General features: G+C 42.2%; 1 protein-coding gene across 3 annotated transcripts in view; it reads left to right on the plus strand.

Moving 5' to 3' along the window:
• LPCAT1 (lysophosphatidylcholine acyltransferase 1) overlaps window positions 1–25,814 on the plus strand; it is a 579,323-nt gene that overhangs the window by 210,013 nt on the left and 343,496 nt on the right. For all 3 annotated transcript variants that reach the window (XR_004537978.1, XM_033929666.1, XM_033929665.1), the window contains exon 6: window positions 6,378–6,436. Coding sequence is in view for 2 of the 3 variants with exons in the window: in XM_033929666.1 (XP_033785557.1) it covers window positions 6,378–6,436 (59 nt within the window). In the remaining variant the exon portion in view is untranslated. The remainder of the gene's footprint in view (window positions 1–6,377; window positions 6,437–25,814) is intronic.

Consider the following 25,814-nt stretch of genomic DNA (forward strand, 5'->3'; position numbering starts at 1 on the left):
TTTTAAAAGTTCACAGGGCAGCCTTGTTCAGAGCACTGTCCCAAAGATAATGCAGTTAACCTTAGTAATAAATCAGAGCCCCTCCCTTCTACACCTAATCAGCAGAAACAATGGCTGAAAACTAGTAATCCTCGTCACTCTTTAATATTTATGATAAATATATAAATACGAGAACACCATAGCAAATGGGAGTTATCTCTGGTACATAAGCTGATTTCATATGCGTAGCTCAACGGGATATCAGATATGACCTACGAGTATTAGCACTCTTCGGTTTGTATTTATGTCATTTCCTCATTCATCCCTGCGTAATGCATTTTTGTATATGTTTTATATATAATGCTTTTTTTATGATTTTCTTATTCTTTTATACTTAATTAAATAATTTAAATAGTTTAAATGAACTTAGCTTCATAGCGAACATGCTTCAACTTTAGAATGAAGCTCCCCAGTGCCAATGCGTTTCGCACATCTTTATCAAGGCTGGGGATCTCAAAGATTTACAAACACTACTTGTCAAGCCAACTTTAGAATGAAGCTCCTCAGTGCCAACACGTTTCACACATCTTTATCAAGGCTGGGGATCTCAAAGATTTACAAACACTACTTGTCAAGCATGCTGGCTACTTCTTATTTCCTAAACTTAAATCCACGCTGAAAGGAAAGCGATTAGACACCATTGAAAACATTGCCAAAAGTTGTTGTGTCAAAAGTTGATGCAACAACTTTTGGCAATTCCTGAAGATGCGTTTTAAGTACTGTTTCCAGAAGTGGTAACTACATTGGGAAAAGTGTATACATAGGGAAGGAGAGTACTTTTAAGAGGACCCAATGGAATAAGTTGTAAGATTCTTGTAGCAAGTTTTCGGGTCTTGCTGCATCTTGTCAGGTAGAAACTGACATTTCAGCCACCGTGGCTTTCTTCAGGGTATGCTGTGAGATCTACAGTTTGTCTTTGTAAATAGTGGGTTTACTGACCTGATTGAGAACATAGCAGTCCACCAATTTGAATTTTGGCAGGAATATCAGTTGGTCAGAAATTAAAATTTTGATGTCAAAGTCAGTTAGTCTCTTTTTCCATAAAATGGAAAAGTATCTGGTGGGTTTAGAGATGTTCTTCCCCATGGAGCTGGGTTAGATGTTCTCTCAGGGTTTCTGCAGGTGGTATTGTGCTTGTAGCAGGTTTCCAGGTATTGCTGCGTCTTGTCAGGTAGAAACATCGTAGAAACCCATGTTTCAGTCACCATGCTGTGGCTTTCTCCAGGGTATGCTGTGATGTCTGCAGTTTGTCTTTGTAAATAATAGGTTCACTGAACTGATTGGGAATAGGCCTATGAAGTTACCATCCCTCCTGAGTTATAGGAGGCTTTCCTCCCTGACAGGGATGTGAGTCTTTTCCTCCATTTTTGAACTAACACAGTATTTCTTCACAGAGAGAGTGGTTGATCATTGGAACAAGCTTCCAGTGCAGGTGATCGAGGCAGACAGCGTGCCAGACTTTAAGAATAAATGGGATACCCATGTGGGATCCCTACGAGGGTCAAGATAAGGAAATTGGGTCATTAGGGCATAGACAGGGGGTGGGTAAGCAGAGTGGGCAGACTTGATGGGCTGTAGCCCTTTTCTGCCGTCATCTTCTATGTTTCTATGTTTCTATGGCTCTTGTCCTGTATCACTACTGCACAGCATTTTGTTTATATTGGATGTTTAAATAGAAGGGTTCCCCAGGGGTCTGTGCTGAAACCACTGCTTTTTAACATATTTATCAATGATCTAGAGATGGGAATAACTAGTAAGATAATTTAATTTGCTGATAACACAAAGTTGTTCAATCGCAAGAGGATTTTGAAAAATTGCAAGAGGACCTTGTGAGACTGGAAGATTGGGCAGCAAAATGGCAGATGACGTTTAATGTGAGTAAGTACAAAGTGATACATGTGAAACTGAAAGATAACTATGTGATGCTGGGTTCTTTGTTAGGAGTCACTGCCCAGGAAAAGAATCTAGTTGTCATTGTTGAAGATATGTTGACTCCCTCAGCTCAATGTGCAGTGATGGCTAAGAAAGCAAATAGAATGTTAGGAATTATCAGGAATGGAATGGAGAGCAAAGATGAAAGTTATAATGCCCTTATATTGCTTTATGGCATGGCCACAACTTGAATACTGCATGCAGTTCTGATCGCCATATCCCAAAAAAGATATGGTAGAATTAGAAAAGGTACAGAGAAGGGCAACAAAAATAATAAAAGGTTTTGGTTGACTTCTCTGTGAGGAGAGGCTAAAGCAGCTAGGGCTCTTCAACTTGGAGAAGAGATGGCTCAGGGGTGATATGATAGAGATCTACAAAATACTGAGTGGAGTGGAAAGGGTGGATGTGAATCATTTGTTCACTCTTTCCAAAAATACTAGGACTAGGGGACATGCAATGAAGCTAGATTTAAAACACATTGGAAAAAATATTTCTTCACACAACGTGTAATTAAACTCTGGAATTCATTGCTGTAGAACAGGGGTGCCCAACACGTCGATCGCGATCGACCGGTCGATCGGGAAGGCAACGCCAGTCGATCTCGTGTTGCCGTTCCAATCGGCCGGCCGATCAGCCTTCCTCTCCCCAAGGTTCCCCACCGGAATCTCCCCAAAGTTCCCCACGCACACTCATTCTTGCTGCGCCCTTCCTGCCCGACTGCGTCTTCCGACTGGGGGATGAAGTCACTTCCTTCGGGAGAAGGCGGGAGGGAGGTCTAGGGAAGTCACGACCCTTGAGAGCTGAGCGCCGGCTGCCCCTGGTGGAATTGACAAGCCAGACTGGAGAAAGGCGGTCGGGAGCAGGAGGTGCTCTGCCCAAAAATGCCGGAGCTGCTGCTGCTGCTCTGACGTCTTGAGCCTGAAAATGTGAAGTTGAGTGTCCTGCTAAAAAGAGACTGGAATGGCTCTCATGGAAGACTGGCTTTTTTTCTTTTCTTTTCCTCGGCCCTGGGGTTCCAGAGATTTGGGCCTGCAGAAGCCTAACGCTGACCAGCATTCCTCTCCCCGACATCAATTCTTACATCGGAGAGGAATTTCTGGGCCAGCCAATCGCTGCCTGGCTGGCCCGGAACTTCCTCTCCGACATCAGAATTGAAGGGGAGCAGAATGCTGGTCAGTGCATGCAGAGCTTGGGGGGCGGTGGCTTGGAGGCCTGTTCCCCGGTGGCGACGGCAAACCTAGTGGCTTGGGGGAGGGCAGGGAGAAAGAAACAAAGGGGGCAAGCAGGGAGACAGAAAGAAAGTGGGCATGGAGAGAGAGAGAGAAAGAAAGAACAGGAGGCAGGGAGAAAGAAAGAAAAAGTTGGGGGAGAGAATGAGGTATGGAAGAGAGAAAGCATATAGGAGGCTGAAAGAAGGAGTGGGCTGAAATCAGAAGATGTCAGAAGAAGTGCAGCCAGAGTGAAGTCAGAAGAAGAAAGTGCAACCAGAGACTCATGAAATCATCAAATAAAAGTAGGAAAAATGATTTTATTTTCAATTTAGTGATCAAAATGTGTCTGTTTTGAGAATTTATATCTGCTGTCTATATTTTGCACTATGGCTCCCTTTTACTAAACCACAATAGCGGTTTTTAGCGCAGGGAGCCTATGAGCATCGAGAGCAGCGTGGGGCATTCAGCGCAACTCCCTGCGCTAAAAACTGCTATGTGGTTTAGTAAAAAGGGAGGGGCTATATTTGTCTATTTTTGTATGGTTGTTATTGAGATGACATTGCATAGAGTCATCTGCCTTGACCTCTTTGAAAAAAACCCGGAATATGAATGATAATTAACATTTTCTCTGCCTTTCAGTGTGCTTTGTGGGGGTTTTAAAAAATTTTTATTGTTGGTAGATCATTTTGACTTGGTCATTTTAAAAGTAGCTCACAAGCCCAAAAAGTGTGGGCACCCCTGCTGTAGAATGTGGTGAAATCAATTAGCTTAGTGGGGTTTAAATAAGGCTTGGATAATTTCCTGAATGAGAAGTCTAGGCCATTATTGAGATGGCTTGGAGAAATCCACTACTTATTACTAGGATAAGCACCATAAAATCTGATTTACTATTTGGGACTTAGATTGGCCAATGTTGGAAACAGGATACTGGGCTTGATAGACCTTTGGCCTGTCACTGTATGGCAATTCTTATGTTCTTATGGGTTGATTCCATAAGGGACTAACAGAAAGAGGAACATATCTTCCATTCTAGTACCTGTAGTTCCATACAAGTTGGATATGTTTTATAGGGTACAATCTTGCCCAGGATTTGATAAGCCCCAGCTATAACGTCAATCCCTTGTACAGTCAGCATTGAAGAAGACTAGCTGTTCTAAGACAAATGACAGCACACCACCTGGAAGAGAGTACAGAACCCAAGATAAATTTGGTTGGAGACTCTACCAAAACACTATGCTAACCAGCAGAATACTCAGTTACAACTTTTATATGACTTTTATATGAAGTCTCTTGTTCAAAAATGAATACATTGTGAACAATATATTCCTGATGATCAATTGAATGCTTTCCAAGGAGATGCTGGTAGTTCTCTCACAAAGACCAAATTTTGAATTGAGGCCTTGATGTTTTTATCTTATTTTAGATTGTGCATAGATGTAGAATTTGTATATTTTATTCGCCTAGTTAATAAGCGGAATAGAAAATTTAAAAATATATAAATAATAACACACCTTTAATGATCAATAGGAAACCTTTGACATAACATCACGAGCATCAGCACTTTCCATTGCAATGAGAAGACTGATTTGGATGTGAACATCCAGGAAAAACTGGCCAGTATACCATGCCTGGAAGAGGAACTGTTTGAAGAGGCCACCCAAAAGATGAAGAGGCATGAAAACTTAATGACAACCTTATCTGCAAAGTCATCTAAACCTCAGTACATTAAGAGATTTTACAATCCAAAGCATTTCTCCTATGACCCCAATAGAAGGTATACACCATCATCAACACCTTTCATAGCTCTACTACACAGATGCCAGAGACAACAAAGAATTCAAAAGCCTCAACCTGAAGCACAATAGAAATCTCAACAGTCGTTTTGACTTCCTCTAAGAGAGCTTAGCCAGTATAATACGAGAGATCTTCAAAATGTTTCCATAGTTTAGGGTACACAGAAAGAGGATATTTGTACAATTCTGGAAACCACACCTTCAAAAAGATATAAACAGGATGGAATTGGTCCAGAGGAAGGTAATTAAAATGATCAATGGTCTTCATCATAAGACTTATGGGGACTCAAAGATCTCAATCTGCACTTTGGAGGAAAAGCAGGAGAGGAGAGATAAGATAGATGTTTAAATACCTACATTGCATAAATTTGCATGAGACAAATCTCTTTCCAATGAAAGGTCTGGAATGAGAGGGCATAGGATGATGTAATCTTAAGGGCATAGGATGAAGTAATCTAAGGAAATACTTTTTTACAAAAAGAGTGGTAGATATATGGAATAGTCTCCTAGTAGAGATGGTGGAGACACAATCTGAATTCAAGAAAACATGGGACAAGCATGTGGGATCTCTTAGAGAGAGGAGGAGATAGTAGATGCTCTGGATGGGTGGACTGGATGGGCCATTTGGCCTTTGTTTGCCATTTCATATAGCAATTCATGCATTCCTTATTTCCAAAATTGATTATTGTAATTCAGTTTTCACAGGCTTACCTTTGAATTGGATCAAACATCTTTGAAAACTACATAATTGTGTAGCTCTTTTGCTTTAAGGTCCTCTAAATATGATCATGTAATCCCCTCTCTTTTCTTGCTTACATTGGTTACCTATACTCCTCAGAATTAAGTTCAAAATACTCACTTACATTTTAAGCTTTCCATACAGGTATGTCATCATATCTTTATCTTCTACTATCCCATACACCCCCTCTCATATTCTACGGTCTTTAGATTCCAACAGAATAGTTATTCCAAATCCCTGTCAAGCTAATTTAGAATCCACCAGACGTTCTGCATTCTATTTTTTGGCTCCTCTTTGGAATACACGCCTTGATTTTATCAGAGCAGAAGAATCATTTCCCTGCTTTAAAACAATACTGAAGACTCACTTTTTCTCCTATGTGAACAATCCTGGTTGTGGGCAGCAGACAGGTGCCTAGTGAGGGACAGATTATAAAATGATTAGTTAATCTTATCTATATTTTAGGATTGAATGAGTGTATACATGTTTTCTTGCCCTTTCCTTTATGACATTGGCATTCCTTTCCTTTTATGGTTTGTTTTTATTGACTATGTTCACTGCTTAGGACCTTAATTGGTAAAAGGTGGTATATCAAATCAATAAATAATAATTAATAAATTTCTGATTGTGAAAATAAGAAATATAACTTCTTCTATTTCCAAGGGGCATTTATTCCTGGTGTTCCAGTACAGCCATTGGTTTTGCGCTATCCGAACACAATGGTAAGTGTTTAGCTTTAATTTTTTTCTGTCCAAACCCCCTTTCCCCCAAACAAATTTAAATTTATATTCATTTGTGTTAGTCAAGATTAATATATCTCATTGTATGACATAAGTAGCACCGGTTTAGTATGTGTTAAAGCTTTTGATCTAGATTTATGTATATGTCTCATTACTCCCTAATTTACTTAGGGGCCCTTTTACTAAGCTGTGTTAATTAGCTAACATGGGTTTATTGTGCAATAGACTAGCACAGACCCACATTACTGTTTTCCTATGCCAAAAAAGTAGTTTCTATGTAAAAATCCTTAATTATCTGCCTGGTGGAGGTGTGGCCAGTGGTAACAGTTAGTGCACAGATTTTTATCATGTGCTAACTGTCACAATTGCTGACAGTACAGTAAAACTTATGCCACCTCAAAAGGAGGCAGTAAGCTGTGCTACTAGTAGTCCTTTAACATGGCTGTCAAATGTAACATCTATGGTTTCCTAGACACCCCCTCCCCCTGCAGATGTGCCACTATGATCAGCCAGGCAACCTTCTTCCTAAACATGACTTTGATACCGCTGATGTCTCCCCATCTCCCTGAAAACAACTCTGATATCCCTATCCTACCCCAAAATTATCTGGAAACAAGAACACTGGACCGACTCACTATGGTCGGATCACAGTCTCTGCGATTTTGAACTTGACTGCCAACTAAAAACTACGAGCCCAACAAATAACTTCCCAAAAACAAGAAATAAAAAATTCCATACCAGCAGAGATAGCATAAATCCCGTAGAATTCTGGTCTCACTATGAGATCATATCAGAACAAAACAAACAAACCGACCAATTCATGAACTCCTGGATTACTGATAGCACCAATATCCTAAATAAAATGGCCCCCATCAAAACCCGCAGAAAAAGACTTAAAAACCTAGAGGGCTGGTTCGACACAGAACTGCTAACGCTAAAGAGAGACCTAAGAAAATCGGAAAGACTCTGGCTAAAATCAGGAATGCAAGAGCACAGAACCGCCTGGAGATTAAAAGTAAAAACCTACAAAAATCGAACCAAAGAAAAACGCAAAAACTTCTACGCCCTCAAAATCGGCGACATCTCAACTAACAGCAGCAACCTATTTAAGCTGGTAAATGATCTATACAATATAGAAACTTTTATCAACTCACCCGAAGAGACCACTCTAACAGCAAACAGCCTGGCGGATTTCTTCAACTCCAAAATACTACAACTAAGATCCTCTCTTACCAACCCAACCAAGCCCCACTGGTGTTACCCCATTCTACCAGACTCAGGCGAATCCAGAGCCGACCTGTTCTGGAACACATTCTTACCCATAGACTGGCAAACTTTTAGTAAACACTACAATAAGTATGCCAACTCCTACTGTAGACTGGACACCTGCCCCCCTAATATCATGAAATCGGCCCCAGTCAATTTTAAGGCCAAAATGCTGACTTGGATCAACTCCCTACTATCCTCGGGGAAGTTCCCAGTAGAACAAGGGCACATTTTGATTACACCAATTAAGAAAAATACTAAAGAGCCTTCCAACACGGCCTCCAACTTTAGACCTATCGCCAACATCCCCCTGGTTACCAAAATAGCAGAAGGGATAGTAAACACCGAACTCACCACATACTTAGAAAAACACAACATCTTGCACGACAACCAATCCGGCTTTCGGTCAGGCCACAGTACTGAAACAATTTTAGCTTCCCTGCTCGATTACCTTCATCAACTATTCAGCCAAGGCTCTTGTGCTCTAATACTGCAACTCGATCTAAGTAGCGCATTTGACTTGGTTGACCACGCCACTCTACTAGACTGTCTGACTTCTATTGGAATCTCAGGTCACGTTCTCAATTGGTTCCATGGATTTCTTTCAACAAGAACCTACAAGGTGTTCAAAGACGATACTACCTCCTACAGCTGGGACAACCCCTGTGGAGTCCCACAAGGCTCCCCCCTATCCCCCACCCTATTTAACATCTACCTTGTCTCCCTAGGAAATCTCCTACAAAGCTTAAAGCTCAAATTTTTCATCTACGCAGACGACATCACAATAATCATTCCGCTCTCTTACTTTACCTCAGAGTTTCTAAATTCGCTATCTTTCACCCTAAATCAGATCGAACTTTGGATGTCAGCGTTTAGACTAAAGCTAAACCCAGAAAAAACCAAACTCTTCTTAGCATCCCCAAATGACAAAATTAAGGAAACCACGATACACATCAATGGTCTTGACTATTCTATTGAGCAATCACTAAAAATACTAGGTGTCACTTTAGACAAGCATCTCACACTGGAGAAACACACCGACCTAGTATTTAAGAAAAGCATCTCGGTGCTCTGGAAACTCCGCACCATTAAAAAATACTTTGATGACGCCTCCTTTCGTCTGCTGGTCCAATCTTCCATTCTTAGTGTCCTGGACTACTGTAACATCATTTATCTAGGCGCCTTCAAGAAAATCACCAGAAAGCTGAGACTGGTCCAAAATACCGCCATCCGCCTTATCTTTGGCCTGAAGAAATGGGATCACATATCCCCTTTCTACCACAAGCTGCACTGGCTGCCATTCGAATCCAGAGTCCTATTTAAGTTCTCTTGCATCTGCTACAAAACCGTTTCTGGTATGTCACCAGCCTATCTTTACCCCCACTTCAACCTGAACTATAATAAGAAGAGCCCCCGCAGAACAACTCTATTCGCTTTTCCCTCACTGAAATCGTGTCACCTTAAAAGATTCCTCGAACGAACCTTCTCTTTCCAAGCGGCCAAACTAAACTCATGGCTCGCCCAAATCATACTTGACAGCTATTCATACCTCCCCTTCAGAAAAAAGCTCAAAACTCTACTTTTTAACGGACCAAATCCCTAACGCTCCCCTCTTCCGCCGTAACGTTACCCCCTCTCCACCTTAGAAAACTGATGAAACCCCTCCTTTGCAACAGACCTATCCCTTAGCCCCCCCTTCCCCCATCTAAACCCTCCTCTCCCCTCTCCCCCCCTTACTTTCCCACCCCCCCCTCCAAGTTGGTTGCCCCCCCCCTGTTTCCATCTAATATGCTCTTATCTAATTTCCTCTCTTAAACTCTATTGTATCCTACTGCAGCACTCTGTATGTATCCCGTATTGTATCCTACTGCAGCACACTGTATGTATCCCGTATTTAGCCCTTCCCCCTCCTAAATCGTTTATGTAAACGAGTTCGTCCCCACGATTGCCTTGTTATGTTCTTCTTTTTTCGAATCGCACTGTATGTAATTCATCTACCTGCTGTGAACCGCCTTGAACTCCCTGGGTATGGCGGTATACAAAATAAAATATTATTATTATTATTATTATTGATGGATCTCTACCTCTCCAAATAAGCTCCGATATCCATGACACAAAAACCTCAATCCCAACATGGACCCCACCCTCCACCATACTCCCAACCTCCCCAACACAATCCTGAACCTCCATAATTGACACCCCAGTATTCCCTGAGCCCCGTCCCATAATAGGCCAGACAACTCTGTTAACAAATTAGGCTTCAGTACAACCATCTGATCCCTCCTATTGTGTCACTTGGTGATAGGATCTGGGTTCAACCTTCCTCAAGGACTAGATCAGGATCACCTCTGACCAGTGGGGTAATCAGTATAATCAGAGAAACAGTGGAGGGATAGCTTAATGGTTATTGTAGTCACTTGAAAACCATGGGAATCAAGTTTTATTCCCACTACAGCTCCTTGTGACTTTGGGCAAGTCACTTAACCCTCCATTTCCCCAGGTACATATACTTTGTAGCCACAGAAAGGCAGCATATCAGATCTCATCTCCTATTCCCTAAGAATAGAAATTCAAATTTTCCTACCCATAAGCAGATTTCTTCTTGGCGATGCCTTGCTGTCATCTGTCTAAGCAAAAGGTGGTGTCACTCTTTTATTCCTTACAGAACTTGGGGGTTTTGATTTCCTTACCCATATTCCAGCGTGATCTGAGGAGATATTTACTCTACTTCATAATTCCCAAAATGGGCATGCACTTTTGACCTATATTAGACATCAAGAAGGTAAACTCCTGATTTGAAGGTCTCATTTCAGAATGAAGACTCTGAACTTGGTAACAGTATCAGCTCATCCTGGAGAGTTCCTAATGAACCTGGATTTCAGGAAGCATATTTTCACCTTCCTGTTTGGCCTCTGCACCAGATGTTCTCAGGTTGCTATTCCAGGGCAGTATTTTCAATTTCAAGTAATGTCCTTCAGTATAGCCACAACTACAAGGACATTTTTAAAAAACGGTTGTGATAGTGGCGGCATACTTGTAGCAGGAGTGGGTCAGAGTTCATCCCAGTGCCTATTGTAATGATCCAACATAGTGAACTGGATTAGAAACTGGTTGGAAAGAGTAATGCAGGATCAGTGCTGGTGCTGATTCTGTACAATATATTTTGAGCTCCAGTTAAAATGCTGAGTATAAAGACTTACAATTTCCCAGCTAGAATACACTTTTCTTTTATATATTTTTGACATTTTTCTTTTTTTCTTTTCTCTTTTACAAGGAAGAAAAAGGCCTCAGAAGCCGTGGGCTATGTGGGAGGGAGATGTGACAAATAGACTAAATCCCCTGCACACTTCAGTGACTGGCCATAAAAACCTCCTTTGACTCTTAAACACTTTAGCATGTAACAACTATAGAAAAGTGCTTATCTTAATGAAGTTCCATTCAGGATCTGTTTTCACGATGCTTTGCCCTTTAACTTGCTTCAGCCTATGTTCATTTTCAGCCGACGTTGGCCATTGTTTCACGGTGTGACAAACCGTTTCTTCAGGGCTCTGTTAGGCAGTAAACGCTGCAAAGCTGTGTGTAGAAAACAGAAAAAATGGCGCTTCAGCGTACTTTAAATGAACAGTTGTGTCCAATCAGCATAGTGTTCACTTTAAATGCGCCTGCCTAACTTTTAAGATCCTACACGGCATCCTTCCTCCCCTTATTCCACTATCTTGGAATTCCTCGAATCCTGATACCACCAGATCCACCCCAAAATTCAAACTATCCTTCCCCTCATTAAAAGGCGTATCCCATGCAGGAAAACTAGGGACATCCCTCTTCTTCAGAATCACAGAGCTCTGGAATAACCTTACTATCCCACTCCGAAATCTGGACTCCCTCCAATTATTCCAAAAACATCTGAAAACTTGGCTATTCTCAAAAATGTAATACTTACTCCCTCTATGGTATACTAAGTCCCTCTAAAACTTCTCTATACTAAGCTTTTGTAACCCTTACTTTGGAGTTCCTTTGTTATACCAGTTCCTGTAAACTGTGCTGAGCTCTATGATGGAGATGATGTGGTATACAAACTTAAGGTTTAGTTTAGTTTAGTTTTAGTTTGTGATTGGACTAAACATGGTGAGTGCAGAGCTACAGCTCTGTTGACATAAAGTAGATGAAGTGTTCTCCCCAGTGGCATGAAAAAGTAGTCGGGTGGGATGGAATGAGGAAATTTGGTGGTGGGGAAAATTAACCCCCTTTTTTACTAAGGTGCGCTAGCGTTTTTAGCACGTGCAAACCCCCACGCTAAGCAGGAAAACTAATGCCAGCTCAATGCTGACGTTAGCGTCTAGCACACGGGGCAATACTGCACGTGCTAAGCGCACGCTAAAACCGCTATCACAGCTTGGTAAAAGGAGCTCTAAATGTGTATTATTTTTATTAGTTAATTATTATTATTTTCCAATGCTCAATATGACTTCCTTTTTTAAGGTTTGACACTTGTGCCAGAATATTTTTACTAAATTTAAGAAGTATCCAATTCTAGAAGGGAATAATTTGATATTTGCCCTCTTTCAAATGATATAGAGGTTTAAAAAAGGAAAATGCATTAATGAAGTCATTAGGTTCAATCTAGCTATTTATTTCTGCATGAATTTAAACAACAACAAAAAAGATAAATATAGCTCATCCAGTCATAAAAGAAATGGCTCTACAGCACCTCTAATAATGTTTTGATCACTAGGTTCCTTCCTGAGGGTCTCACTGAGGATATGAAATAGATGTGATCCCCACTTCCAGACCTCTTCCACATAATTTAGGGAGAGGTGTTACTGAGCCTTGAAGGAGACCTGTGTGATTGATCTTTATCTGCTACTTTTTTATTTTGTTGTAGTGCAAAGTGAGAGCTAGGGCAAAACAGTTTAGGTAAAGATGCAGGTAATAATTAGCAATGTATTAAAAATATTTTATTTTTATTTGCTTATAATGTCATTTGAAAGCTGCTTGATGTTAATACAGCTTTAATTTCATTCTTTATAATGTCTGTGTGTGTGTGGGGGGGGACGACGACAACACCTACATCAACAGTAGTTAGAATAGGGTCATTAAATCCAGTGGCGTACCTAGTATATATGACAGCCAGTGCTGATCATTTTTTAACAACCCCCTCCTCTATATAAAAAAGTTATTTTTAGTAATAATCCATGAGTTACACAACAAGGGTGCACCTAGGAAAAGGCAGCATCTTAAACACTGCAGTGAGCACTAGAACACCAACACACGCAATGTAAAACTAAACAAGCCAGATCCTGCACAGTCAATTGATCCTGTACAGTCGATGCTAACAGAAAGCCATGTCCTTTTCATACACACAGCCAGTACACTCTCACCCAATATGGAATAATCACAAACTATAAAAATAGAATTATGTAGACAAAAGTTAAACTGAAGCAAGAAACCAGACTCTGTATACAATGCAACACCACAGAAACAGTGACATATCCTCTAATACTGTGCAAAATATAAAGACAGTAGATGTAAATTTGAACTGCTACATAACAATCACCATTTTACAAATTAACAAATAGAAATAAAACATATAATGAGAAATAAGAAAATACCATTTTTTTGGACTAATCCATTTTTCAATTAGCTTTCAGAAACCAAATCTTTCTTCAAGACAGTACAGCAGGGGTACCCACACTTTTTTTGACTTGCGAGCTACTTTTTAAAATGACCAACTCAAAATGACCTACCAACAATAAAATTTTAAAAAACACAAAGCACACTGTACGCAGAGAAAATGTTAATTATCATTTGTAGTCGGATTTTTTTTTCCTGAGTTCAAAACAGATGACTTTAAAATATGCAATGTCACCTCAGTAACAACTATACAAAAATAGACAAATATACCCTTTCTCCTTTTACTAAAACGCGATAGCGGTTTTTAGCACAGGGAGCTGCGCTGAATGCCCCATGCTGCTGTCAACGCTCATAGGCTCCCTGCGCTAAAAACCACTATTGCGGTTTAGTAAAAGGGGGCCATAGTGCAAAATATAGACAGCAGATATAAATTCTCAAAACGGACAAATTTTGATCACTAAATTGAAAATAAAATCATTTTTCCTACCTTTTTGTTTGTTGATTTCATGAGTCTTTGGTTGCACTTCCTTCTTCTGACTGTAAATCCAATATTTATTTGTTTCTGCCCCTCCCCTTTTCTTTCTGTCTCTCTTTCTCTCTCCCCCCTGCCTGTCTTTCTTTCTCTTTCCCCTTGCCTCCCCTCTTTGTTTCCACCTTTCTTTCTCTCTCTACCCCTGCCCCCATCGCGCCAATTTCTCCACTTCCCCGATTCTTTCCTTACCCCACAAGCTACCACGCCGATTTCTCCCTGCTGCTTCCTCGAGCCAGGCCAGGTATGTACAAGCGCCGGACTCACAAGACTTCACCTCTGATGTCAATTCTAACATCATAAAGGAAGTTTCAGGCCAGCCATGCAGCGATTGGCTGTCCCAGAACTTCCTCTCCGACGTCAGAATTGACGTCAGAGGTGAAGTCTTGTGAGTCCGGCGCTTGTACGTGCCTGGCCTGGCTCAGGGAGGCAGGAAGAAAAAAATAGCAAAGACAACGCAATCAACTCACATTGCCTTTGCGATCTACTGGTCGATTGCAATCGACCATGTGGGCACCCCTGCAGTACAGTATACTGCTGTTATGGTATCCTGTCCTGACCTGAGGAAAGGGGTTTATTCCCCCCAAAAATTACCTTATTTCCATTTCCTATTTATAAACTTTAATCAATACAGTTACAATACTACTTGATTCTATGTAAAGCAACAAAAAAAATTTTCTACCTTTTGTTGTTTCTGCTTTAATCATTTTCTCTTCGCTCTCTTCTTTCTATTCAGCGTTTATCCTCGCTCTCTTCCATGCAACATCTGTCCTCTCTCTTTGCCCCTTCCACCCAGCCTCTGCCCCTCTCTTTTTACCCCTACCATCTACTGTCCACCCTCTCTCTCTTCCATATTGCATCTTCCCTCTTTCTATGTCCCTTTAATAAACTGTATATCCTGTGCCCTTTCTCTCCTTTGTACATGATTCATTTCAGCTTCATCCCCTCCCCTATGCTCTGGCACTCTCTCTTTTCCTTTCCACTCCACCCCATGGTCTGGCATCTCTATCTCCTTCCCATCTCTCCCCCCATGCCCTGGCATCTCCCTCCTATCTCTCCCTCATTCTCTGGCACCTCCTCCTCCTTTCTTTCCCTCTGGTCTGGCATTTTGTCTCCTTTAGTTTTCCTTTCTTCCCCCCATGCCTTGGCATCTCTCTCTTCTCCTTCTATCTCCCCCTCCCACTCCATTATCTGGCATCTCTTCTCCTGCCTTTCTCTCCTTCCTTCCTTTCACCTGGTCTGGCATCTGCCTCTTCCCCCTCCCCCTCCCCCCACATCTCTCCCCTCCCACCCCCCTGACATCTCTCACCCCCCCTCCATGGTCTGGTAGCGCCTTTCCTTTCCTTCTCTCCCATGGTCTTGGCATCTCTTTCCTCTCCTTTCCCTTCCCTGGTGTTCCTTCTCCCCACTTCTCATCCCTTCCCTCCTCCCCAATTGGGTGCAACAGCAGCACTTGTCTTCCTCCTCCCCAATTGGGTGCAACAGCAGCACTTCTCTTCTGTCTTCCCCCCTCCCCAATTGGGTGCAGCAGCAGAATCTCCCTTCCCCCTCCCCCCTTGGGTGCAGCAGCAGCATTTCTCTTCCCATCCCTCCCATCGGCGGAGTCGCAAGCTTCCCTCCATCGCTGACCTATCTTCTATAGGTCAGCGACGGAGGGAAGCTTACAACTTGCTGCTCTTCCTTGCTTCGGGCCTTCCTCGTTGCCGGGTCCTGCCTTTGCAGAAACATAAAGTAGGCAACAAGAAGCAAGTAAAAGCAAGTTGTAAGCTTCCCTCTGTCGCTGACCTGTCTCCCTTAGCTTCCCTCCGTCGCTGACCTTAACCCATAGCGAACTCAAGCTCTGGGGCTCGAACGTGTGCGTGCCGTCTTCCCTTCTCTTTTTCTCCTCTCCTCCAGGACGTAACTTCCGGTTTTGGAGGGAAGAGAAGGGAAGCCGGCACGCACATGTTAGAGCCCCAAAGCATGAGTTTGCTATGGGCTAAGGCGGGAAATCTCCAAGCCGGTGAGAGGTGGTTTTTTAAAAAAAATGTTGAGCAGCGGCAGGATTCGCGATAGATGGCAGCCGGGCCCTGGGGAGAACACTGAGCTGTCATTGCCATTTCTAAACTGAAATACTGATTGAACTTCAAAAACCACTGTAAGAAAAAAATGAAAAACTAAACAGAGCTCAAACAAACTATCGGTAGAAAATAGATCCAATCTATAGATGCATTAAGTCAAGATGGCTGGACTGTCTGCAACCCATAGATCCATTGTTGTTACCACCTTAGGAGCATAAGCTTCCGGTTCCCTCCACACTGTTGCTCAACAATGTAATCTATGACGAAACAACTCAAATCCTGAAATTCATGAGAAATCTGTATACAATGCTGTGTCATAGGTACCTCCATCACACCTCATGTTGTGGCACTACAATGTTCATTGACCCTGATTCGAAATTTCCTAAATGTTTGGCCAATGTACAGCAGCCTACAGGGACAAATTAAGTAGTACACTACAAAATCTGTTTCACAGTTGGTGACATGTTTTAATGCATAGACCCGATGATCTACTGGATTGATGAACTCTAACATCCAAAGTGACCTACCAAGTCTTGCAATGGTCACATGGAGTGTGACGTCCACCTACTTCCTCTACCACATAGGATTTCCGCAAGATAGCTGGACACTGAATATCCTTCAAATTAGTCTCTTTTGTAGGCAACTTGCAGTCGTGTATTTTGAAATGCTGGCATTAGTGACAATAAGTGCCAATGTTTACATGAAACTTTAGACACTCGATCTGAACTATTTCCATATTTTAGGATACATGTAACTGCGGTGTCTCATTCAGTAATTCGTATCTGTTCCCATGAGTTCTCGATCGGCAAATAATGACATTTTGTAAGCTTTACACATTTGCGTTTCAGATCTCACAGGTATCCTCTGTTCACTAGCTTGTAGACCAATTCTTTGGATTTAGATTTAAATTCATTGATAGTGGAGCATATTCTCCGAAATCTTAGGAACTGCGATCTTGGTAAACTTTTCTTCAAGTGTGCTGGGTGATGACTGGAGAAATGCAAAAAAGTATTTTGGTCAGTCTATATGGTAAAAATAATAGTCTCTAACGGATTCTCCACTCGTCGAATCAATACATCGAGAAATGATATCGCTGTAGTGCTACATGACATTTCAACTTCAGTTTCATGATGTCTGGTGTTAAACCAGTTGATGAACACATCTAGGGCATCTCTAGTACCTGTCCAAAAGAAAAAAAAATGTCATCAATATATCGTGAATAAGAAAAAGCCTACTCTACATGAGAGGGGTCACAACATGTAAACTGGAAGGAAAAGATCTCTCAATTCTGGGAAATATCTTAAACCTGCGGGCTTTCAAAGTTTGCACTACTTGATTAATATTGATTAGATACACTAGGAATCTCTAGAGATTTAATAAATAGCTGGGGATGGCTATCAGTTCATGGGAACTTGTTTTCAGAAAGTCAAAAGTTCACCAAGGTATATCAGGCATAAAGCACCCAAGAGTGCATGCAAGGTTACCCATAAATATCATTTAAAACCATCCACTAGCTTAAAAAAAAAACAATTAATGTGTTAAAAATTCAAATAAATATAAATTCAAATGTGCAAAGATTGAAGATAATAATAATAAAGTGCCCAAAGTGTCAGGTACAAAATCACATCGTTCCTGAATTTCAAAAAACTAAGTACAAAATCACTAATTGATGAGCCTTGAGAAAGCAAGAAATCACATTTGTCCAATAAATTTAAACTGCTATCTGCAAGGACTTATCTGAGAAGCCACCAACATCTATAGAGTAAGAGGGTCTGTTGTTCAGGAATGCCAACTGATTGCCCTATAGAGCCCCGTTTATTTTCCTTCTTCAGGGGCAAACTCAGGGACGTCTCCCACTGAAAACTAAATCAAGCACTGCTCCTCTCTAGCTGGAGCTCTAGCTGGAGAGGAGCAGTGCTTGATTTAGTTTTCAGTGGGGGGAGTCCCTGAGTTTGCCAGAGCATAGAGCCGCACTGAAGGTACCGGCAAGAAATCCAGCGGTACCAGTGCTTACCCTTAAGCAAAAGATAGGCAATTTGTTTAAAGAAGAATTGGGTGAGCATTTTCAAATGCTGGTGCCGACCCAACTTCTGCCCGTGTTGACACCGACTCCCCCGGTTCCAGTCCAGTCTGAGCCCTTGACACTGGTTGAATCTGCAGTGGAGTCTCCATTGGTGCGGATGCTTCCTATCAGAGAATCGGCACCGTCGACTCACCAACGCCGGTCATCCTCCACGTAGACATCGACTGAGTCGACTCTGGTGTGGTCCCAGAAGGCATTACAGAAGCTTAAACACATTGAGCATTCGACACCAAGTATTCGGCACCAGCCCTTTTTTTTTCAAGATTCCGACCTTTGGGGGGACTCTGAACAGGATCCTCTTCTCTCTGAAGATGGGGGTTCTTCAGATGATGACTCTCCTCACCATTCCTCTCAGGAGACTCCTGTTTTGACTGAGAAGTCTTCTTTTTCCAAATTTCTTCATGAAATGTCAGAGACTTTATCCATTCCTCTTGAAGCTGATTCCAAATGTTCTAAAAAGTTCCTAGAGACCTTAGATTATGATCAACCACCTAAGGAACTTCTCAAGCTTCCTCTTCATGACATTTTATGGGAAACTTTCTACAAAAATCTGGAAATGCCACTTACCATTCCTGTGGCTCCTCACAAGTTAGATTCTCTGTACAGAGTTGTTCCTATCCCTGGTTTTGATAAACCACAACTTCCACATAAGTTTCTCCTAGTAGAATCTACCATGAAGAAGTCTTCAGGAGCTAGTGTTTATGCCTCTGTACCCCAAGGCAGAGAGGGCAAAGCCATGGATCGGTTTGGCAAACGCCCTTACCAAAATGCTATGTTAGCCAACCATTCTGGCAACTACAATTTTAATTTTTCGTTTTACCTCAAGCATTTAATCAGATTTCATTTTCCAAAAATACATTCCAGAACACAAATTTCCTGCTTTTCAGCATCATGTTTCTGATCTGTTTCAGTTGAGAAAATATATGGTTGGTTTCATGTACAATACATTTAAACTCTCCTCCCGTGCGGCAGCAATGTCAGTAGCCATGAGATGCCTGGCCTAGCTTTGTGTATCTGAGCTGGATGTAAATCATCAAGACAGGCTTGCAAATGCTCCCTGTCTGGGAGATGAGCTTTTTGGTTCCTCCATGGACACGGCTACTAAGAAGTTGGCAGCTCATGAAACCAGATGGGACACTCTGGTCAAGCCTAACAAGAAGCCTCCACCTTCTCGTCCTTTCAGACTGGTTTCTTCTTACCACAGAAGGTTTGCTGCTAAGCCTGCAGCTCCTCCTCAGTCTCAACCCAGGAGGCAGAAATAGCAACCTCGTCAACAACAGAAACCACAGGCTGCTCCTCGAAAACCTACACAGCCTTTTTAACGTGTTTCTTCGGAGCATAGCCACAGTCAACATCTTCCAGTCTTTGCCTCAGCCCATCGGAGGCCGTCTCCAGTTTTTCATCGCTCGCTGGGAGCTCATCACATTGGACCTCTGGGTCCTAACCATCATTCGTCAGGGTTACACTCTCCATTTTCACTCTGCCTCTAGACCATCCTCCAAGAGAGTCTGCTTTGGACTCTGCACACTCCTCCCTTCTTCTCCAGGAGATTCAATCTCTTCTCCAGCTGAATGCCATCGAGGAAGTTCTCTCAGCGGCAGCAGGGATTCTACTGCTATTACTTCTTAATTCCAAAGAAGACGGGAGGGACTGCAACCCATTCTGGATCTCAGAGCTCTCAATTTCTAGTCAAGGAGAAATCTCGGATGCTCTTCCTCGCCCTGCTTTATCCTCTTCTCAATCAGAACGACTGGCTATGCTCTCTGGATCTCAAGGAATCCTACACACATGTAGGGATGGAACACAGGACACACAGGATACAAAACGGGCGGAGGCGTTCCCGTGGCAAGCTCCGAGCCCCTTTTATTATGCTTCTATGCTAATGACATCATAGTAACTCCCCCCCATATACATCTCTAATGATTGGTGGATACAAAGGTACATGCTTTTAATTTGTGACAAGTAAGGGGGAGAGAGGGAATGATTCAGCATTCTTTCACAGGGTTTGTAATGTCAGTGTGCTGAGCATTATCCTGTTTCAGAATGACGTCTCTTCATCTCCGCTTTCCTTACTATTTTTAAGGGCTTTATAGAGGTGAGGCAAATCTGCTAGGGATAATTTGCGATATCGACCATGACATGGACTTATGCATAAGTTAAACAAAGAAGGCAGGCATTGAACAAAACAACAGAAAGCGATCAAAAGACCTATTCCAATGAGTAGATACTGCAAAATGACCCGGATCCATTGGCCAGATGGTAGCCAGAACCATAAAGCATTCTACCACTGTGATAAGATATCTTGATGCATATTAGAGGCCAGATCATGTAGTTGCTGAATTTGTTCTTTTATACTGTTGCTGTTATCGGTTAGATTAAAGCAGCACATATTTTTAATAGTTTCGCAACCTTGATAATGTAATAATAAGAGATAATCTTTGGCTGCTCTGTTGTCTAACACAGCTGTCCATATTTCATTTTGTTCTTGATTTAACAAGCTAAGTGCTTGTGAGGTATGATTGATGTTTTTAGCTAATGCACAAGCCAATCGAGCTAAAGTTTTATGATTATATAATGCTAATCCAGGTACTCCAACTAAAGAAACTGCCAAAGAGATATATTCTGCTTTTGATAGCAAGTTGACATTACTATCACACTGGTCATTTAAGACATAACTATTTGAGGTTATAGAGACAGAGTGTTTTTCTTTAGTAATCCTGGGATTAATCAACTGCTTTTTATTTACCAAGGCTGTTACTAATCTACTAAGGCAGCATTGTGTGTTATGGGATAAATTAGCTAGATATAATTCCATGTTCGCTTTCCACATGTCCAAAACCATTCTGAAGGAAGGGCAAGGTGAGCATTAATATATGAAATATTTACAAAATGCGAACAGTTCCACAAAGCTAGTCCACTGTCAATGCAGTTTCTAGTACAATTTTTTACCCTAGCATACGACAGATTTTTATGATTTGCTACATTGGGTGTATAAATGGTCATGGCATCCCAGGGTAATTTTCAGGCTACTTTTCTCCATGGTATATGATACTTCATCTTCAGTCATAAAATTAATTAGTTGGGAAATATCTCCTATTCCCCCTGGTGCTTTACACACTGGAATTAAACAAGAACCTAACAAAGTGTGTGCATCAATGCTCTGCTGTAAGCAGAAGTTGTCGTTTCCTGAGATATCTGCTATTTTTTTCCAAATATTATATTGCATTCTTTGCTCCCATGATTCCCCAGCAGAAGGAAGAGGAAGACTGAGAAAAGTTAACAAGCAAATAACAATCATTAAAGAGTTATATGTTATTGTGCAAAAATAGCAGCAGTAAAGTTTTCAGGAGTCATTTCTTTTTCAGTTTGTCTCAATGTGAGAATGGCTTGATCGCTTAAGCTTTTAATGTGTCCCCAAGTCACAGGATCAGTCTTAGAATAACGCTTTCTTTTCCAGTCGTCTTGCTGTGGTATGGGAACTTGTTGTGATTGCCGTAAGATGAAATCAAACTCAGGAATGGGGTTCTGCAATTGTTGGTGCCATGACATTTCTTTCTGTTTCTGTAGTTTCTGAGATAGGAACGGGAGGTGGGTCAGCAGCTTCTTCTGTAGTTTCTGAGATAGGAACAAGAGGCGTGTCAGCAACGGCTCGTGCAGGTCAGACGTGTCTGCTAGGCACCCAGACAGGACCTGTAGGAGTTAAAACAGCAGCATAACCCCGTCCCCTGGTTATCAAGGGAGCAGGGCCATGCCAGACAGGATTAGGCGACAGTTTATATTTAACCAGAGATTGTGGTAATGGAACTGCCCTTTGATGGTGTCTATCATATGCAGAGTACTCTGAAAAATAGGTCAAATGGTTAATAGTGAATAAAACAATGGATAAAGACATTTGAACCTGTCTCAAATTAGGAACGGCATATTTCATTGGTTTCTGTTTTAATAAATAAGATTTTAATGTACGATTTGCACGTTCTACAATGGATTGTCCTGTAGAATTATAAGGCAAACCGTGAATCAATTGGATATCCCATTGTAAGCAAAACTCAGAAAAAGCTTTGGAAGAATATGCAGCATCATTATCTGTTTTTAAAGTTTTTGGCTTTCCCATAACCGCAATGAATTGTAACATATGCTTAATTACTTGATTAGTTCTTTCCATCAAATTACCAAAATACAATTGATATACAAATTTTAATTTGTGCCCAATCAATGATGAGTCTATTAATTCTTGTAATAACATGATTCAAAAATTAGCTTACCTTAATTGTAATTATCTTGGAAGGCATTCCATATCTGGGGACAGTTCATTCATTGACATTGTAATCACTTACCCACTTTTTTCTGTAATAATTTTTTCATTCACAAATAAAAGACGTGAAATACCACAACTATTAAATTGCAAATTCATTAATATCTAAAGGAGAAAAGTAAACTTTCCTTTTACATGAATAAACTACTATCCTTTTAGAAGGTTCCTATCCTAAAGAGCTTACCTGTCAAAAATAAGTTTTGGGTTTTTTTTATATATAATATTTCTTTATTGAGCAAACCAGTACACACATAACATAACAGAGTAAAGGGACATCCATCAATCCAGAAACCCCCCCCCCCCCAAAACACCCTACCGGGCATACAGAGAAAAGGTCATAAACACAACCAAGATCAGATGTCTCAGGAACAAGAGGTGCTCAATACAATTTTCCATGTAAAACCCTCTGAAACCCCCCCCCCCAGGACATATCGTAGCACCCCAATACTATAACATACATTAGAATACACCGTAGAAAACCGGATCCAAACCTCCCCCTAACCCCCCACACCCACCCCTACTCCCGACCTGTGAAATATATATACGAAATACACAAAATAGACAAAAAATAGACAAAATAGACAAAAAATAGACAAAATGGGGAGGAAAACTAGGTCAAAAAGGGAAGAAAAAGAGGAAAAAAATAAAGAGAAAGAGAAATGAACCCCATAAGAAAATCCAAGTAAGAATGAGTCTGAAGAGGGAGAGGACAGAAGAGGACAGAAGACCCCAGTAGAGGCTAACAATTCAATAGTAGACTCCTCTTGCGATGGGGAAGGGACAGCCAATACTCCTCCCATACATCCTGAAATCGAGACCACCTTCATTCGTCCCGAGTGCCCACAGCTTGTCTTTCCAAGAGAGCTAAGTCATAAAGAGACCCCTGCCATCGAGAGAAAGAGGGAGCACGCGGCTCTCGCCAAAAAGTCAAAATGGCTTTCTTAGCCAGAAAAAGGGACTTAGAAATCAACTGCCGCTGCCCAACAGTGCAACAATGAAGCTCCGCCTCCTGGTAAAAAAGAGCTACACAGGGGTTACAGCTCGGGAGTCCATGAACCAAGGAGGACAAGAAGACCCAAACACGCTGCCAAAAGGCTCGCACAGAGGGGCACTCCCAAAACATATGCCCCAGGGAAGCAGGATTTACGGGACATTTGGGGCACCCCGCATGAGCTGCAAAACCGGCCCGGTGTGCTCTGTGAGGGGAGATAAAAGCTCTGTGAAGGAATTTATATTCTTGTTCCCTATGTAACATGTTACATGATATGGTGCGCAAATGGACAAAGCAGCGAGAGATCAATTCAGATGGAACTATGCAGCCCAAGTCAGCACTCCATGCCCCTGCCAACCAATCAGCCCGTTCGGTCTGTAGGGGGGGGCCCAGAGCATCAACATAATAGCGAAGACGTGGAGCCGTGTCCTCCCCCAACGCCAAACACCTCCCAAGATATCGTGCCACAGATCCGCTAAACCGATCCCCAGAGAAGCTGCGGACATAATGTCGGAGCTGGCAGTAGCCGAAAGCGTCCACCCTATCCAGCCCATACAGCGACCCCAATTCGGCAGAGGAAAGGAGATCGCCCCCATCGGAGAGAGCATCCCCTATTCTACGAACTCCATGTGCATGCCAAATCCTAAACACCTTGCTGTCACTGCCCGGTTTAAAATGCAAATTACCCACCAGTAGGAGAAGAGGAGTTATGTTAGAGTTGATGCCCAGATGCTTACAAAGTAATTTCCAAATGTGTCTCATATAAGACCAAATGACATGTCCCCGGTAGACGGAGTCCAACTGGGCAGCCTGGAGCATATAACAAAAACAAGCCAGAGTTAGGGTGTAAAAAATCCCTGTCCACGGAAAACATTAAAAAAGAGGAGTTCTCCATACACCAGTCCCGAATCAATCTAGTCCCACAAGCCAGATTATAGGCGCGAATGTCTAGCAGTCCAAACCCCCCTGCGACTCAGGCAACATCAAAATACGAAGAGATAGCCGAGGCCGGCGCCCACGCCACAAGAAAGTCCTCAAAGCACTATACAACATAGCTAAGTCCCCGGTCCGCATCCACAGTGGAAGAGTTTGAAACAGATAAAGCCACCGAGGGACAATCATCATATTGTACAAAAATATACGCCCCGCAAGGGATACCGGCAAATCACCCCACAAGCGGAGGAGCGCAACCGTGCTCCAGAGCAGGGGCTTCACATTGATCTCATAGAGTCACGTGAGGGATGATGGTATCAGAACCCCCAGATATTTTACCTGCTGTGGTGCTTCCCGAAGCGGGAAATCAGCCCACGCATGCGAGATACTAATATGAAGAGGAAGCGCCTCCGATTTAGACACATTGAGTTTTAGGCCCGAGATTTCCCCAAACCGGTGAAACATCTCCAATAATCTAGGGAGGCCTGAAACCGGGTCAGTCAACATTACCATAATATCATCGGCAAAAGCCATGCAACGCAAAGAGGAATTCCCCAGCTGTACTCCAGCTATCTGAGGATGGCTTCGAAGGGAAATCAACAAAGGCTCCAAAAACAATATATAAAGCAGAGGGGACAAGGGGCAGCCCTGGCGAGTGACCCGCTGGAGCACAAAGTCCGGAGAAGCTACCCCATTAACCAATACGGCCGCCACTGGGTGAGAATAAAGGGCTCCAAGAGCTCTCATAAAGAACCCCTCCAACCCATAATATCGCAACAAGGGGAATAAAAAAGCCCACTCTACTCTATCAAAGGCTATTTCTGAGTCAAAACTAATAGCCAGCGCTGGTTGCTGCCGAGAAACACAATGGGCCAAAGCAAGGATGAGCTTCCTAACATTATGACCTGCTAATCGCCCCCGCACAAAATCTACCTGATCTGCACCCACCAAAGAAGGAACAAATTGGGCCAAACGATTAGCCAGAACCCGAGATAAAATTTTTAAGTCAACATTAATAAGTGAGGATCCCACAAGCAAGGGGTCTTTTCCCAGTTTAGGCAATGCAGTAATCAGCGCTCGATTCGCTCCAAGAGGAAACTGCCCTACCTCTGCCGCGCTTTCAAAGTAGCCCTGTAATGGATCAGCCACATACCCCTGAAGAAGACGATAGAATTCCCCCCCAAAGCCGTCCGGGCCTGAAGATTTACAAAGAGATAGATGCTTGAGAACACCCAGCACCTCCTCTTGGGTTATAGGGGAAGCCAAGACCTCCGAATCCGTCGCTGATAGTTTTGGTAAGGGCAAAGATTCCAAAAATGCCCGAATCTGAGATTCCCGACCTACTACTTCCGCAGTATATAGAGAGTTATGAAAGGTGACAAATAGCTATTCCATCTGAGACTGATCCGTGACCAACTTTCCCCCATCATCTTTAAGCGAGGTAATCAAATTGGCACCTCGCTGCGCCTTAGTCATCTGGGCCAACATTCTACCTGGCCTATTACCAAAACGATGTAGTCGGTACTTATAATAGAAAAGTGATTTGTGGGTTCTC

Source organism: Geotrypetes seraphini, chromosome 2 (genome assembly GCF_902459505.1).
Source record: "Geotrypetes seraphini chromosome 2, aGeoSer1.1, whole genome shotgun sequence".
Lineage (NCBI taxonomy): Eukaryota > Metazoa > Chordata > Amphibia > Gymnophiona > Dermophiidae > Geotrypetes > Geotrypetes seraphini.